The following is an 18139-nucleotide window of genomic DNA, read 5'->3' on the forward strand; positions in this document are numbered from 1 at the left end:
ACATTTCACCCTAGAAACCCCTTCATCTTCTACACAACCAGGACCTTCACAAGAAATTTCAGATTTTTTTTTTTTCTGAGCTGAAATAGACATTGGGGGGTTGTGCAAATGACTGACCCTGAGAATCATTTTAATTTGAATATTCTGCTTTTATTAGTAGTTTTATTTGGACTAGGTTTAAAAATATATATATATTTATACCTAGCCTATATTGTTATCATGCTGTTTTTATATATTCCTGTGTCTTACCTGATCTTCTGCATCTTCAGGGCATGTCTCAGTCTGGCCTCTCCCTACAGCATTTCTCTCCCTGTCTGTCTGTGCTGCCTGCAGTGTCACCAGATATCATTAGTATTTTAAATTAATCCATTAAATAATCTGTTTTTACTGCTAAATGTTATTTTCTTTAACACAGCCAAGCTATAAAGTACCAGATGAATGTTACAGTAACACATTACACACACATACACAGCACATAGCCTACACACACACACACACACACACACACACACACACACACACACGGCACATGAGACAGAGAGACAGACAGAGAGAGAGAGAGAGAGAGGAACACACACATGATGACAGGAGTGTTCAGGATCCCCGTTTAAAAGTTTTCCCCACCAGAATCTAGCCGAACTTTGGAGCATTATTTAGCCCGTTTTCTGACAAGCTATCACGACATGGCTGGTACCAACAGAAGCCTAGCGTCTCCTGGTTTCATATGATATCTGTATCTTCACTCTAGCTTTAAAACTGATCCGTTTACAACGCAATTAATATTTCACATGAATTCAAATTTTATCGCGGTCATTTTGACAACACTACTATTTAGAGATGTAGTAGCTTACTGTCTGATGCCTGCTAGTCCTCTTTTAGCTACAGGTGGACTGACTCTCTCCCTCTTCTGACATCAGAGCTCCTGTAGCCCGTCACTGCAGGCTCGGAGCGGAGCTTCAAACAAGCCGCCGCTTACATGGGCGCAACCAACTGACAGCTGGGAGGGGGGTGGTCACACACTCAACAAACTAATTAAATTAAACAAATCAGAAATAACAAGAGACAAATGCGGTGACCGCTGGGGTTCTTAAAAGGAGAATATATGTCACATATATATATAAAAAAAAAGGTCACATAATAAAAGAACACCAAATTATTTGGGGGGGCTTAAGAATATTTTAGGGGGGCTTCAGCCCCCCTAAATTGGGCCTAATGACGCCACTGCAGACCTCTTTGAGGACTCATCTCTTCCTCTTGTTGAAACAGCAGAGCCACAGTCCAGATCTCTACAGATTACAGATGCTGCCTTCAGGTTCCAGGTGAAGCTGTCCACTGGTCTCCACTCTCCTAGTTTCACCTGCAGGTCACCTGCACAGCGACTGGCTCCTCCCACCAACCTGACAGGCTCTGAACACAGAGAAGAGAGTGAAGAGTAAAAGAAGTGAGTTTGATTCAAACAGAAATGAACAAATCCAACCTGTAGCTCCACTTGTACCTGAGCAGGTGAGTCCAACAGCTTTGCCAGGTGAGCAGCTGGTTCTAGTTGAGCCTGAGCTTCTACAGTCCAGCAGTGGGTTGCACCAGCTGTGCGTAAGTTCAAACGTAGCCTAGTTTGAACGTAAGTTCTATCTTAGGATGGAGTTTACGCACTACTAACATTTTAAGTGTTGCACCAGCTGAGATAGTTACAACGTAGTCATAAGTTATAACTTAAATCCTACACTTAGTTCTTGGCAGGTGTAAAGTCATCCGTAGTGGTTGTCATGGCGCAACGTTTGGAGAGGTGGGATGATTTGGAGGAGGGGGAGAGAGATCAACTTCTTCTCCCAGCTGTTTTACATCGGCCGCGTGTTCTTCGTGACAGAATACACCCTTTAGATATTTATGATGATGTGGATTTATATTCACGGTTTCGTTTCCCACGAGCGGAGATTCAGCGGATCACTGATCTACTCGCCGCGGAACTGGAGCATCAGACGGAGAGAAACGGAGCACTCAGTCCCTCACTGCAAGTTTGTCTGGCACTTCGCTACTTTGCCACCGGGTCTTTTCAAAACTTGGTTGGGGACTCGATCCGTGTGCACAAATCTACCGTGTGTAGAACAATAAGAGCTGTCGCGGTAGCACTGTGCCAGCGCTTTAACCAATATGTGAAGTTCCCAACGGCTGAAGAACAAAATGCGACCCGTCAGAAGTTCTATCAGATCGCAGCTTTTCCAGACATCCTTGGCTGCGTGGATGGAACACACATCAGACTGAAGAGGCCACAGAAGAATGAAAACGACTTTGTAAACCGAAAGGGGTTTCCTTCGATCAACGCCATGGTTGTGTGTGATGCTGATTTGAAGATAACCAACGCTGTCATCAAATGGCCAGGGGCAAAGCATGACAGCTTCATCCTCAGGCAGTCCAGCCTCTGGAGAGACTTCGAGGCAGGAAGATACCCCGGGAGGTTGCTAGGCGACTCGGGGTACCCCCTGCGGAAATGGCTGATGACACCGTATTTAAACCCCACAAGTGCCAGTGAGCAGCGCTACAATTCAGCTCATATCCGAACAAGAAATGTGGTGGAGCGATGTATTGGTGTCCTCAAAAATCGATGGGCCTGTTTGCAGAGAGGTTTGCATTATATTGAATTAATGTACCTAATTCGTTCTTTATTTGTAGACTAATAGCCTAATGGAACATCATATTAATAATTTATAAGATTATTGTTCAGGTAGCCAAACATCATAAATGATCAAGATTGCATATTCTATAGGGACTGACTTATTCCACTTTGTCGTGCCTTTGGTCACAGGCATTTTAATGGAACCTGACAGAGCTGCTGCAGTAACGGGTGCCTGCGTTGTCCTTCACAACCTTGCGATGATGTGGAAAGTGCCACTAGTGGAGGAGGAAGTTATGAATGAAGATGATGGCGACCTACAAGTTCATTTTCACGAAGACCATCTACAAAATGAAGCTGCAACTGTTCGTGCCTATATTGCAGCATCCTACTTTGGCTGACAAATCAGAAAAGAAGAAAAGGAACATGATCATAACAGTATTGCTTTTATTATAGGCTACAGATTAATACACACACAAAAAAAATTCTAATTGATATATCATACACATACAAAATGATCTAATTTCCATTTTCAAATAATACATAGCCTATTGAATCAAACAATTAGCCTACTTATTTTCTATATTGAATCAAACAATTACTTATTTTCTATATTTAATCAAACAATTACTTATTTTCTATATTGAATCAAACAATTACTTCTAATTCTATCTAATAATATTTTTTCAAATAATAGGCCTACATATTGAATCAAACAATTACTTATTTTCTAACTCTATCTAATAATAATTTTCTAATTCTTGTTCAATTACAAAACAAGAAAGAAATACAAATGCTGTATAATAATAAATAATCAAAATCGAATGTAATCATTAGTGTGTGTCTGATGGTATCCTAAGGTGTAAGTGCAGTTGTAAGTGTGACGGTGTATCCCTGTGCTTTCAGATCCTCTTCCAGTTTGAAAATTTCTAAATTCAATTTTACTTTTTCAAGTTCAATTTTTTCTTTTTCTGCTTTGATTTTTTGTGTCTCATGATTTAGTTTTTCAATCTCCGCATTAAATAATTGGCATCTGAGTTTATGTAAGTCCTCAGACATGATTGGAGCAGGAGGCATGTGTTCTTTAGGACGCTTGGCTGGTGGTGGCACAGGCGGGCTGCAAGCTTCTTCCTGGATGCGGGGTTTAGGCCTACTCTTTCCTGCACGACAGGAGGGCTCAGGGTGTTGGTGAGATGCTGGTGATGGCACAGGTTCTTCAGCTGGTGAAATGAAGGTTGGTGAGGCTGCTTTAGGTGGAGAAGCTGGTGTAGGTGGTGACGGGGTTGCTCTTGCAGCTGGAGGTTCTTGGGGACTTTCACTTTCAATCCCATCTGAAAGTCCAACAACAGAGGGAGAGTCCTCTCCGATGATATCCAGCACCAGCGTCGAGTATGGCCCCATGTCAGGCTTAGGTCCTCCTCCTGTGGGGACATGACGAGGAAAGTCCTCCACAGCTTGCATTTTCAGGTCGCTCCACTTCTTCCGTACCTCCTTAACGTCCCTGTGCTCGACTCCTTTCGCATTTATGGCATTTGTGATGTCATCCCAGATTTCTTGTTTTTTTTTATTTGTAACAAAGTTGTTGAATTTCGATTCCAAGATTGCTTGATGTTGTTTATATTTAGTAATTAATATGATTATCTCTTCATGTGTGAAATTTCTTTTTCTTGCTCTGCGGTCAGTCATTGTCAAACCCCTGCAAGAGGACACAAAGTAGCGTTAATCAATCAGTCAAAATGTAGTTATAACTCAAATTTACAAATAAACCAATTTGCCTCAGAGAACTTTACAAGCAGTAGCTACTACACATATCTGCCGTTAGAGTGGTGAACCGGGTGAGGAAAAACTCACGGGGAGATGCAGATATCACAAAGGCTACAAGTTAACACTCGCACCGCCGCCCGGTGGACGCTACATATGTAACCGTCTTGAGTCGTTAATAAAGCATTACTTTGTGCTTTATAGGTATAGTCTTTTAACACTACACTAAAATGTAGGTTTCCTCTCAGGTGTGTGTGTGTGTGTGTGTGTGTGTGTGTGTGTGGGGGGGGGGGGGGGGGGGGGGGGGGGGGGGGTTGCGACACAGCAGCGCGATCCGGTAGGAGCTGTCCATGGTTACAAACAAAGAAAACTGACTGGTCAAAGTTATCATGACGTGAACCCTACGTCACGGTAAAACATCAAATAATAGCAAATAATAATCATAATAATAGTAATAAAGAGATCGTTGATTCGGCGGAAATCCGGCTTTACGGGGACGGGACCCTTATGCGGGGCTTTAGCCTACATGATCAGGGAGTCTGTCTGTTCCCTGTGCTTTTTTTTTTTTTTTTAACATTTGTCCACTAGTTTGCTCCTAAATAGCCTCATATTTAATTTAGGATCCAATTTAGAAGGAAGAAATTTCGATTTTATTTTTCCTCGTAGCCTAGTCATTAAGGCAAGCCCGTGCTAACGGATATTACCGGTCAGTTAACGGACAGCTGTGCTCCGTTATGGAACCGGATCGTCCGTTGACTTGACAACGGACGGATACACAGCGGCTCTAAACGTTTGCCTAACTGTTTGTATTTGTCCCTCTATCTTTGTTAAAAATATTTTAATGTTTTCACAGCTCAACAAGTGACTATTTAACGATTTATTAATTCACAAGGGATGTTGGATCTGACAAAAATTAAGCTGTCAGAGCGGTAGGCTGCTGTGTGTCAATCATGCTTGTTAGTTACATTGTTTCAACTAACGTGATGGCCTAGTACATAAAAAATAAACAAAACAAAACAAAAAAAACTACCGTGATTTATTGTGAATGCCTCAAGCCAACCTTACCTTGTAGTCGACAGTTTCGCCACTCGATGTCGCTGTGTTTTTCTCCAGTCGTTGACCGGTTGAGGGAGGATTTCACATGAGACGTTAAACACTGCACGAGGAATGATACTTTTCTCTCATTGGCTACTTTATGTGATTACGTCACCATCTGCGACAACGTCTTGCTTAGTTTAGACGTTGTTAAGATGAAACGTAAGTCTCTGTGGTGCAACTAAACAAAGATACATCTTAAGTATCACCTTAACTAGTTTCAACGTATCATTTAGTGTGGACTTTACACTCTAACTTAAGGTAGAACTTACACAGAGCTGGTGCAACAGGCTGCAGGAGAGCTGACTCGTTGCCTCCACACTGGAACTCTTTGGTCCACATTGGAGCCTCCACTGCTCCATAGAGCGCCCCCTGGAGGACTGAAGGAGCCCCACAGCCAAGCTCCCTACAGACCACCTCTGCATCCTGCTGGTCAAAGTCATCTTCACACACTGAGGACCACCACTGGTCAGACTGGTTGGACTTGACCTCCAGTCTGCCTGAACACAGACTGGTCCCATTCACCAGCCTGACAGAGTCTGCAGAGAGAGACACAACATTTAAACTTTGACCCTGACCTTTATTTACTGTCATATCAACTTTAAAGTCATCAGCATACACCACTCACAAAACGTCAGGGATACTCGACTTTTGGGTGAAATGTATCTAAATTGTAAAAAGTTCAGTGATAGTATATCATGAAAGTAGGGCTTTTCAGTAGAAGTATGTAATGGTAATTTCTTCAATATTCTTGACCCAGATGTCCTAGCCAGCTATCGGCCTATATCCAACCTTCCTTACATCTCTAAGATCCTTGAGAAGATTGGGCCTCATTCACGAACCGTTCTTAAGAACAAATTTGTTCTTAAGTCCTACTTACGAAGTTTTTACGAAGATTGTGGCATTCATGAATGTTTTCTTATCCAGAATTTGTTCTTAACTAAGAACAAAATCTACGAACAGTCAGGAGTATACTTACGCACTTTTAAGTGCTGAGACTTCTGCAAAAATAACCGATTATAGTGTTTTCTTTTGTTCTGCAGTTGTATGATATTATATGATTTGAATAAGAATTATTTTCTTATCTTTTATGATGTTTTTAACTCATTGAGTGCCAACCATGTAATTTCTCGTTTTTCGTTCCCATGCGTTGAGTGCCAAAAACGAGATTTTTCGTTTTTTGCTTTTTTTTTTAAATTATGAAAATAGACACTTTAATACACATTATATGTAAATTTGGGGACTCTACGACGAGGAGAACTGAAATAGATGACGATCAAAGTCACATGACAGCTCATGATCTGGAAGTTTTTATCATAACTCGGCTTCTGCAAACGGAGTTCTGCATGCAGATGCAGCGCAGCTGCTCTGCTCTCACCCGCGCTGCTGCTCCAGCTGCTCGAGCTGCTCGGAGCAGAAACAGGAAGCTCTCAGCCGACAGTCCCGCCCGGTCTTCATCTGGAGCAACACCGTGTCCTCCCCAAAGTCCTCCCGCGGTAAAATCTGATGGTCTCTGGGCCAAAGCAGACCGGCATCACCGACCCGTACCACAGAAGGACCGCGACCACCGGCGGGACCGGTGTTCCCGAGCCGCGGTGGCCGACAGACCCTCACGTTCCGCGGCGAGAGGCTGTGACACGGCACGGTGCGTCTGTGTTATTGTTGTTTAGTGGCGCCCCCCCCGCCCCCGATGGTGGTTTTGTGAATAGAACAACCATTGTTGTATATATTTATCTTATACGAGCCCTTTGATCCAGAAATGCGAGTGTGAGAAGAGCGACAGACACAAACAGAGCACCTTTCATAAAAGACGCTCTATCTCCTTTTCTAGAAAAAAAGGAGGGATTTTGGTGAAACCCAGCCATGTTTAGCTTGACTTTTCTCAGGAACGGAGGCACGTAGAAACAAACGGTTTGTGGCCACTTGAAGCATTAAGTTAAACCTTTCAATTGAGCTACAGTATGTGTTGGTGGCAATAATATAGAATACACTATGGCTCTAAATAAAAAGTCAAAAATGGTCTAATTTGCCGGTACACTTGACTAAAACTTTGGAAAGGAGCGCGGCACTCAATGAGTTAATAATTCTATATTAATAATAATAATTGGCAAATCATTGCAGTTTCTTAAAAAAAACATTATAGACACTTAATTCATATCAGTTTTTTTTTTTTAAGTGTTCACACTACACACAACTGTTTTTTTTTAATATATGATAATATGATGATATTTATGATGGCACACGTGAGAGTGTGGTCTCTCTGATAACAACCCGAAGAGCTGCATCCACTGCTGGCTACTAAATATAGCCTAAATATAAATATAAATATAAATATAAAAATATAAACTAAATATAAGCCTTTTGTTTGTTTCTTAGTTTCATTCCTGCCACAGTAGCGCCACTTCACTACTTTAGTTCTTTTTATGTTTGGAGTCTGGTGCTCCCTCCCAGATTTTCATTTGAGCATTTCAACTTTCTTTCTCACTTCACCTTCTCTGCTCAGTGCCTGTGGCTTCTGTGTGCACACGGCCCTGCAGTCTCATGCCCTTTTACGGGCATTGATGGGGCTGTTACCTATGCTAATCCTATGTTAATTAGACTCACCTGGCACACGCCCTCAACTTACGAGGAGATGGCATTCATCAAGTAGGAACACAGCTGCGAACAATTCTGAGGCTTACGAACGCGTTGTTGAATCTGACGTAGGGTTTTCTTAAGGAACCTCTTAAGAACAACTTAAGAAAGAATCTAAGAAGGTTCTTAAGAAGATATTGGTGAATGAGGCCCATTGTCCTGGAGCAGCTACATGAACATCTGCACAGCAACGAGCTCTTTGAAGCTTTCCAATCTGGATTCAGAGAACACCATAGCACTGAAACAGCACTTGTCAAAGTCTCTAATGATCTTCTTATAGCTTCAGACAGAGGTCTCGTCTCTGTTCTTGTACTTTTGGACCTCAGTGCTGCATTCGACACCATCGACCACAGCATCCTGCTGCAGAGACTAGATCATGAAATAGGGATTAAAGGAACTGCCCTAAAATGGTTTAAGTCATACTTATCTGACAGGTTTCAATTTGTTAATGTTAATAACGACCACTCAGAGTATAGCAGAGTTACGTATGGTGTACCGCAGGGTTCAGTCTTAGGGCCAATCCTCTTCATTCTTTACATGCTCCCATTAGCTGGCATCATCCGGAAGCACTCAATCAATTTTCACTGTTATGCTGATGATACGCAACTCTACTTGTCCATGGAGCCAGATGACAGAAGCCGCCTCATCAATCTGCAAGACTGTCTGAAAGACATTAGATCCTGGATGTCCTCTAACTTCTTGCTACTGAATTCAGATAAAACTGAGGTCATCGTGTTTGGACCTAAACATCTCAGGGACACGTTCTCTAATCAGATCGCTACTCTAGATGGCATCACCCTGACCCCGAGTACAACCGCGAGGAACCTTGGAGTCATTTTTGACCAGGACCTTTCCTTTAGCTCCCATATAAAACACGTGACTAGGACCGCCTTCTTCCATCTGCGCAGTATCACTAAGATTAGGAATATCCTCTCCCAGAGTGATGCTGAGAAACTAGTACATGCATTTATCACTTCTAGGCTAGACTACTGCAACTCTCTCCTGTCAGGATGTCCGAAAAACTCTCTAAAGAGTCTCCAGCTGGTCCAGAATGCCGCAGCGAGGGTTTTGACAGGAGTTAGGAAGAGAGAGCACATCTCTCCCACCTTAGCTTCTCTCCACTGGCTTCCTGTAGGATTTAGAATAGACTTCAAAATCCTTCTGCTGACTTATAAGGCTCTTAATGATAAAGCTCCAACCTATCTGAAAGAACTAATCATTCCTTACTGTCCTACCAGAGCACTCCGCTCCCAGAACGCAGGTCTGTTAGTGACTCCCAGTATCTCTAAAAACAGACTGGGAGGTAGAGCCTTCAGTTACCGGGCTCCTTTACTGTGGAACCAGCTCTCTCCATGGGTCAAAGAGGCAGACACTCTAACTACATTTAAGTCTAGACTTAAGACCTTCCTTTATGACAGGGCTTTTAGTTAGGGCTGGTTCAGGTAGCTCTGAACCATTTTATAGCTACGCTGCTATAGGCTTAGACTGCTGGGGACACATCTGGTTACACAGAGCCCTCTCCTTTCCTCTCCTCTCCTCTCCTCTCCCCTCCTCTCCTCTCCTCTCCTCTCCTCAGTATATTTTTGAACTGTCATTTTCTGCTGTACTTTGTAGTTTGGCCTTGGTGTCTCGCACTCTCTCTGTGTTTCCGCAGATCCACCGGAGCTCCATCTCTCTGCACCAGCCGCCGCCTGCATCGCCCCCCTCCCACCCCTTCCCCTGCTGTTAGACCGGCCTCCCCTTCCTTCCCATGGACCAGTCTGCCACCCAGTCCTCCCATCGAGCTGACCGGCTCTCCCTGCCCCCCCCCCAAGACTGCCTTCATCAACTCCTGCTAACATTTCCATATTTCGCACATTCTGTGACAAACTGTAAACTGTTTTCTTGTCTGTAACAACATCTCTGTCCCGTCTGTCCGTCCTGGGTGAGGGATCCCTCCTCTGTTGCTCACCCTGAGCTTTCTCCGATTTTTCCCTGTTAAAAGGGTTTTCCATGGAGTTTTTCCTCAGTCGATGTGAGGGTCTAAGGACAGAGGATGTTGTTACGATGCCATGTAAAGCCCTTTGAGACAAACTGTTTGTAAAAACGGGCTATACAAATAAAATTGCCTTGCCTTGCCTTGCCTTGCCTTCAATATCAACTCTTGACTTGCTTGAAGTAAATAAACTTCTGGGTGCATGTTTGAGTCTCCATCTGACGCTGTCTGTGGCTTTGAGGGATGGAAACAGCCTAAGCAGCAGAACTTCAATCCGCTCCCATTCATCGCTGCCGTGGCGATGCGGGGACAGACACAACTACCGCAAAACAGGAGACATTAAACTGAAAATCTTCAGATTCCTTCTGTTAGACCTAAAATGTTAGGAACATACAGCCCCGAGGTGCATTTGCCCGGAATTGTCCTTTAAATGTGTCCCATACACATTCATAGTTTCCTTGAGGAGCTCGGCCTCAGAGACCGTGTTTCACCATCTCTGTGTTCAGGATTTAATGGGCGGGTCTAAAACTTTAACCCCGCCCCCTGCTGCGCTCTAGGTATAAATACATTCAGCCAACTGGTTTCCATGGTTTTCCTCCCACTTGCTTTTGAGTCCTGCTGAAAGGGGAAACAGCAGCTAACTAAACGTAGTTCATGTTCACACACAGAGGAGACCACTACTGTCTGGTTCCATCATTTAACGAGTTTATGGTGTTAACGTATTCACTCTGTGATAAACATCAGTCACCGCGGGGAGAGAGGCTGAAAACCTCTAGACACACACCGAGGATCCTTCACAACGTTACACACACACACAAACACACACACTCTCTCCTGCCTCTCCACTGTAGCTGCTCTGAAGCAGTGGGCTGTGTGTCTGTTCCTCTGACGTCTAGGAGCCACTGGCCTCACCAAGACGCCTCTCTAAAAACAGACGTTTTGGAAGGCGGGAACACTGATGGCGTGTTACTGAAGAGGCATGAACAGTGGATGAACACCGTCGAGCTGCTCTCTATCTCGCTCCCCATTGGACAGTGACCTCACGTCTGACGGGTTCATTTGCATAAAGTTGAGCTGCGGTCAAGTCTGAGGAAAGGGGCTTGGACTTTTGACGTGTGTATTTTCAAAATGTGGCCTGATGGAACCGTTTTTCCAGGATTTTTAAATATCAGTTGTTTTTATTTAATTTTTTTCTCAGGGGAATAAGTTCAAGATAAAACACCAGTTATTATGGTGAAGTTAAATTTACATGAATAACAGTGTCTTTTTTACTAAGTTTGGCCCTTAATGCAATAAAGGCATTTTAATATTTATATTCAAGATGAATGCCTTGGTATTCTCTCTTTTTTTCTTATTACATAAATAATACTTTAAGATAAATAAGATATTAAAATGTACAAATAAATTCAGTTTAAAATGTGTGACTTATTAAATATAATAAGACTTAAACCTCTGGGTGGAGCTGAGCATGAGGAAGAGGGAGGAGCTGAGAGTTAATGGCGTGGAGTCGACAGCAGTGGACTGTGTGTGTGGTAAGCAGTGTTGTGCTAGTTACTGAAAAATAGTAACTAGTTACAGTTACTAGTTACTTCATTAAAAAAGTAACTCAGTTACTTAAACCAAAAAGTAATGCGTTACTGAAAAAGTAACTTTTTCATTACTTTAAAACGTTTTTTTTTCCAATGCTCCCATTAAAGCTTCAGTTGGTAACAATTATTCAGTCATATTTGCTGGAACTGTCACTATATTCTGATGGTCAGACATTAAATGAGTAATTTAGGACAAAATCCAACTCCTCTGGCTCCACCTACAGCCTGTAATCGTATTTGGCAAAATCCACCGCGCCCGACGATTCTCCACCAGTCAGGTAGAGGGAGCAGGAGGAGCAGCCAATCGCCGCTCCTACACGTCGTGCTATGGATACGGTACATCTTCTGTGGGTGCGTTTATGGCTACTTTGTGTGTGTCTGTGTGTGTGTGGGGCGCTTGGCAGAGGCAAAGACGGTTTATAAACTCTTTGGCAGAGGTTCATAAAGGGACCTGACGGAGTATTGTCTTGAAATTTCCGACCAAGTCGCGGAGTTTACTTTCACTTTCGTCAACTTACCAACTGGAGCTTTAAATAAAGGTTGATTGAATTTAACCTCATTTCAGTTCTGTACTGATGCCGATGAAAGAACGTGTTTTTATCTGTAAAATTTTACCATCATCATCATCATGCTGCATGGTGTCAGCATGGACAGCAGCTTTGACCTAACAGAACTGCAAACAAATCTTGAGGATACGTCACTTTGACTGAGTTACATTCAAGAGCCTGTTTTCAATGACGGAAATAAATTCACTCCAGCAGTAATTTTTTTCAATCGATCATCTGTGTTTACCCAGAGCGATCGCTCTGTGTTTAGCGTTTCAGGCGTCATAATTGGACTCCAACCGCTGCTGCTCGGTGGAGTGGCTGCTTGTGTCTCGCTGTGACTCTGGAGCTGTGTCCCAGTTCAGGGGCTGCAGCCTGAACTGACACACAGCTTCGGTCTGTGATGCTGCGTTAGCTACGCTACCTTAGCTCGCCGTCATGCCCTGACCTGACCTGTCCAGTCCTCTTCATGGGAGCGTGTTTGATTACGTGTGGGACGCTAGAAGGCGGCCGCAAAGTGCTTTGTTTTTCACAGTGTTGCAGTGTGCTCTGTCTTTCTTTCAATTCAATGAAACTTTATTGATCGCTAGAATGTTATGGGAAGTGCTTGCCGCTGTAAAACTCACCCAAAGGAACGGAGTAACGCAGCGTTTGGTAACGGAAACGGAGTTACTGATTTTAAAAAAACAACGCGTTACGTTATTAGTTACTGAAAAAGGTAACGGCGTTACGTAACGGCGTAACTAATAACGCGTTACTACCCAACACTGGTGGTAAGCGTTGTGTTTTATCAGTAACGGACTGTGAACTGTTGTCGGACGACGCTCTGTGAGTGTGTGAGTTGGGACTCCATCACAGTTGAGGTGTTTGGTGTTCTAGCAGACAGGAGCTACGGGTCGCCACGGAGACTATCACCACCAGACCTTCACCTTCACTCACTTAAATACTAAAGGAACAAGTTACTGAACATTTCTGTCTCCACAACAAAGGAAGGAAGACACTGAACCTGACTGTCACTGATGATGTCACTGATGGACTCACCTGAACAGGTGATCTCCAGGGTGGAGGAAGAGGAAAGTGATGATGATGATGAACACTCCTTCAGGGTAGATCCAGACTGAACACAGTCAGTGTTGATCCTCCACACAGACCTCACTGAGGACTCCTCTCTTCTTCTTGTTGAAACAGCAGAGCCACAGTCCAGATCTCTACAGACTACAGATGCTGCCTTCAGGTTCCAGTTCCTGCTGTCCACTGGTCTCCACTCTCCTAGTTTCAGCTGCAGGTCACCTGCACAGCGACTGGCTCCTCCCACCAACCTGACAGGCTCTGAACACAGAGAAGAGAGTGAAGAGTAAAAGAAGTGAGTTTGATTCAAACAGAAATGAACAAATCCAAACTGTAGCTCCACTTGTACCTGAGCAGGTGAAGATTAATTACTTTGGCTCCATCTTGTGGTGGCATGCAGAATGACACTGATATAAAACAATTATAACAAGAGGCACAGTAGGAAGACAACAAGAGAGTTGCTATTACAATGTACATTTAAGTCACAACCTCTGACACCAAGGAGCAAAGGAGCAGCCTTCATCTCACTGAGCTGATTGGGAAACATGATCTTATCTGTGGCTTCACTAAATGACTAAGTCAAACACCAGGATGGCAGCAGTTGTCAAGGCAGATTTCAAACTGATGTCAAGACAGAAAAATGAAAATACACGTATGGTATTAAAGGAGTTCAGTCTGATAGTAGCGCTACTGAGGTATTTAACTCCAGAACAACCTGGTTGAGATGCTTCTTCTTGACCGATGCTCTCCTACCGTTGATTGAGTGAATGTCCACACTGTTACTTTAGTTGCAACACAGTGGGTTTATTGCTGTGTGTGTCAAATGTCCATAAACAAAGAAAACAGCAGCATGATGAGTATTGTCAAAAACCGTTTGCCCTTCCTAGTCAAAAACCTGACAATGAGAGTGAACAATGATTCCTATATCACATGACCCCCCCAGGTGATACCACAGCAACCCCCCCCCCACACACACACACTGAGTGCAGTGTTAATTTCATTGATGAAGACTATGACGAAAAATATTCGTCAAACCTTTTTCACGGATGAAAACTAAATAAAAACTAAATAAAAAGTCAGCTGTGATGACAAAGACGATGACGAATACAATATTATATATAATATAATATATAACAGTTTAGTCAACGAATAAAAACAAGACGCAAATGTTGAGGGATGAATGGAGAAGAGGTCCAATCATGTTGATTTCTGGCACATGAAAAGTTTCAAACAAAACTGGTCTCGCTAGCATCCTGTGGTATGACAGCATGTTTCATGAACAACACAGAAATATCAGCACTGGGTTTAGGACGGAAACAAAGAATTGATCATCACAACACCCTGTGTGCTGCACACACACACACCAAATTAGAACACAACACATTTAGCTCCTATATAAGGTGAATGGTAAATTGTCTGTATTTATATAGCGCTTTACTAGACCTGTAACAATACCCAAAGTGCTTTACATCGCATCGCATTCAACCATTCAGCAATGCACCTCTGGAGGGGGCGGAGACTGAGCTGATCTGCATGTTGATGGACTGGACCATGTGCAAAGTTTTAATGCATGGGAAGTAGGATTTCCTCAGAAGAAGAAGAAGGATCAGCAAATAGGGGCCTAAACCTTGATGTACGGCAACCTGTCTGTACAACTGAAGACACAAATTCATCGTCTGGTACAACATGCCATGAAAATTATGGGCGTCAAAGATCATGTTTCTCTTCAAACCTTTTACGAACAATCCACCTTGAGACACGCACGCAAAATTCTGTCTGATCAATCTCATATTCTCCATTCAGAGTCCCAGCTGCTTCCCTCTGGGAGGAGATTTAGAGTTCTCCGGAGCAGATTGAACCGTTACAAACGTTTATTAACCGTTACGTTTAGTCCAACATCTGTTAATATCCTGAATGCACATCTGTAGTTTAGTGTGTACAGTTGACAAAACACTGTGTACTGTAATGGTTTGAGCAACTGCCATTTATTTATTGTTGCGGTGTGCTGTGACGGTTTGTAACCAATCGATATGTGTTGTTTACTGTGTACTGTATCAGTACGGGTGATTGATTGATTGATTGATTGATATTTTTATGCTGCTGTGTACTGTAATAGTACGGATAATTGATCGATTGCTGTTGTGTACTTGTCTACCATGTGTGATGTGTGTCGCCTGGTGTGATCATTCAGTGTTGCTGTTCTTCTTTTATTTGTAAACTGCGGACCATCAGAGAGTCCACAACAAGTTTCCCTACGGGGACAATTAAAGTATATGAAATGAAATGAAACGTGCTGATGGAGCAAAGCCTTGGAACTGCTGGAGATGTTAACAAAGTAAATGGAGCTTCATTAGTGGTTGTTCCTCACCCATGGGCAGTGGCTCATGAGGTGGGTCGTCCAATAACCAGAGGGTTGGCGGTCCAGTCTCTGTCGTAGTGTCCTTGGGCAAGACACCTTACCCACCTTGCTTTGTGTGAATGTGTATGATCATGGTGGTGGGAGGGGTCGTTTGGCTTCCATCAGTCTGCCCCAGGGCAGCTGTGGCTACAGACCGTAGCTCACCACCATCGATGTGAGTGTGTATGAATGAATAATGGTTACTGTATGTGCTTTGGATATCGGGTATAAATAGTAAAGCGCTATTTAAATGTAAACCATTATTATTATGAGCAGCAAACAGAGCAGACTCAGCTGATCTGGAGGCTCAGTAAGTCAGTACAGTTGGTTGAGATGATCCTACTCTCCTATTCACTCTATATCAGGACGGTCAGTAACCCTTGTAAACTATCCTTATTGAAATACATCTACTTCTTTACTTTTTCACTCTTGGAACTCATTTTAAATGTAAAGGAGATGGTCTGTGACCAGGAAGGACCATCAGCTGGTGATCAGTGTTGACAGTGAAATCATTTCACCACACTCATCCATCCACCAGCACCTTCATGTGTCCTCATCCTCTCTGTTTACCTGTGGAGCTGTGTCTTCCTTCAGCCCAGAGTCCTGAGGAGAAAACCAGAGAGGAGTCATCAGTGAGGTCTGTGAAGACAGCCACGTCACTAAGAAGCAGAAACAGTTGCACCATCACACAGTTTAACCATAACCAACAATCAACCTTTATCAACCTTTCTGACCATAATTCAACGTTGATTCAATGTCATTTTACTATCTGGGAAACAAACAACTCAATCAACTGACTCTGAGCAGAGAGAAGTGAGAGTCCCTGAACGCAGCACGGTGACGGACATGAAAGAGCTGAAGTCAGATACTGATGTGTGGGTTTCTGTGTGTGTGTGTGTGTGTGTATGTGTTTGTTTTTGTTTCATCAGTTACACAACTTTCAGAGAAATATCTAAAAACAATGGTTCAAAGAGCTGCAGAGAGGACCAATGTTCAGTCTCCCTCTGACCTCTGTAATTGAAATTTTTATGTTATGACCCTTGATTGAACTTTGAAGATAGTGCAAGTTGCACTTGTCTGCTGTGCATAGAGCAGTATGCAGGTGTCCGACTTGGTTCCTGTTATTTTGTGATGATTACGCTTAAGCAAGCAGTTGTCTCCATATCCAAAACCACAGTGAGATGTCAACGAAATGTCAACATGCCGAAGTGTGAAAAAACCACAACAAACCTTAGGTTACAGACAACCACTAGCTTCCTGCTTTTACGAGTTAACCTTATAATAGCCCAATGGTATGTCATGAGCGCTAAGTGCAAACTTGTACTATGCAAGAATGCAATAATGTTATTGGACAATGTATGATGCCGCCTCCAAGGAGGAGCACATGGCTCCTTCCTGCTCTTGTGCCTATGTAACCTGACGTTACCAATTCTCAGTGTGCACTCTCGTACAGACTTTTGTGTGTATGACAGTCCACCTCTTGCAAGATAAAATAAAGTACTTAAAGTGAAACCTCAATTTGCTGGACTTATGATTTTCTCTCTCACAAGTTAAAGGAAATTTCCACAACACCTCTGACCTCTGCAGCTGTTCTGACCTGAAGGAGTTTGTCTAGTCTAGTTGTCTAGTTGTTGTCTGTTGTCTGTTGTTAAGTAGACAAGGGCAAGGTAAAGCAAGGCAATTTTATTTGTATAGCCCGTTTTTACAAACAGTTTGTCTCAAAGGGCTTTACATCCCATAATAACAACATCCTCTGTCCTTAGACCCTCACATCCAGGAAAAACTCCATGGAAAACCCTTTTAATAGGGAAAACCAGGAGAAAGCTCAGGGTGAGCAACAGAGGAGGGATCCCTCAGCCAGGACGGACAGACGGGACATAGATGTTGTTGCAGACAAGAAAACAGTTCATAGTTTATGACACAGAATGTGAGAAACATGGGAATGTTTCTTGTCTTTCAGAATAAAAATGTCTGTGTCTCCGTCACACTTCCTTCCTGTCCCTCTGATGTGACAAGAACATGACGAGTTCCAACGACCCCGAGAAGAATTAAAAAGACAGAAGATCAAACCAACAAGAGCCTGAACACACACACACACACACACACACACTGACCTGAGCGCTCCACAGAGACCAGCAGCAGAACCAGAACCTTCAGAACCTCCATCCTGCTGCTGCAGAGACCAGAACCGACTGAGTCCTGAGACCAGCCGGGTTTGTTTTAAGGGATTTCCCGTAAAGTTCATCAAACCTCTGAACTTCCCATAATGCAACAGGTTGCTCTGTTTACCTGGTAAACACACTGACACACACACACACTGGAGAGTAACTGTGGGTCAGTGTCGCCCTCTGCTGGAGCTCGTTTCCAGTTTTCATTTTAAAACCATTCAAATATCAATAATCACATGAATATCTGGCTCCATGTGAACTCAGCTACTGTTGGACATTTATTTATGTTAAAGGTGTT

General features: G+C 43.2%; 1 protein-coding gene across 1 annotated transcript; it reads right to left on the reverse strand.

Annotated features, from left to right (window-relative positions):
* Window positions 1–5692: 5692 nt before the first annotated feature.
* Window positions 5693–17916, reverse strand: LOC146982247 (CD5 antigen-like). The gene is made up of 4 exons (XM_085785561.1): window positions 17788–17916; window positions 16244–16276; window positions 13249–13536; window positions 5693–6003 (listed from the first exon to the last, which is right to left on the reverse strand). Exons 1-4 carry the CDS (start codon window positions 17837–17839, stop codon window positions 5693–5695), a joined length of 684 nt encoding a protein of 227 aa, XP_085641687.1. The 5' UTR covers window positions 17840–17916.
* Window positions 17917–18139: the final 223 nt, after the last annotated feature.

The sequence above is a fragment of the Trachurus japonicus genome, chromosome 8 (assembly GCF_045865225.1).
Source record: "Trachurus japonicus isolate A0001 chromosome 8, Traja_1.0".
Lineage (NCBI taxonomy): Eukaryota > Metazoa > Chordata > Actinopteri > Carangiformes > Carangidae > Trachurus > Trachurus japonicus.

Bases quoted from the DNA above. Each gene is read 5' to 3' on its own strand.
- LOC146982247 (XM_085785561.1), bottom strand. From the start codon at position 17,839: ATGGAGGTTCTGAAGGTTCTGGTTCTGCTGCTGGTCTCTGTGGAGCGC. The intron at 13,537-16,243 runs GTAAACAGAGAG...CTCTGTGTTCAG, and splicing joins AGGAAGACACAGCTCCACAG to AGCCTGTCAGGTTGGTGGGA. The intron at 6,004-13,248 runs GTGAGTCCATCA...CTCTCTCTGCAG, and splicing joins CCTGGAGATCACCTGTTCAG to ACTCTGTCAGGCTGGTGAAT.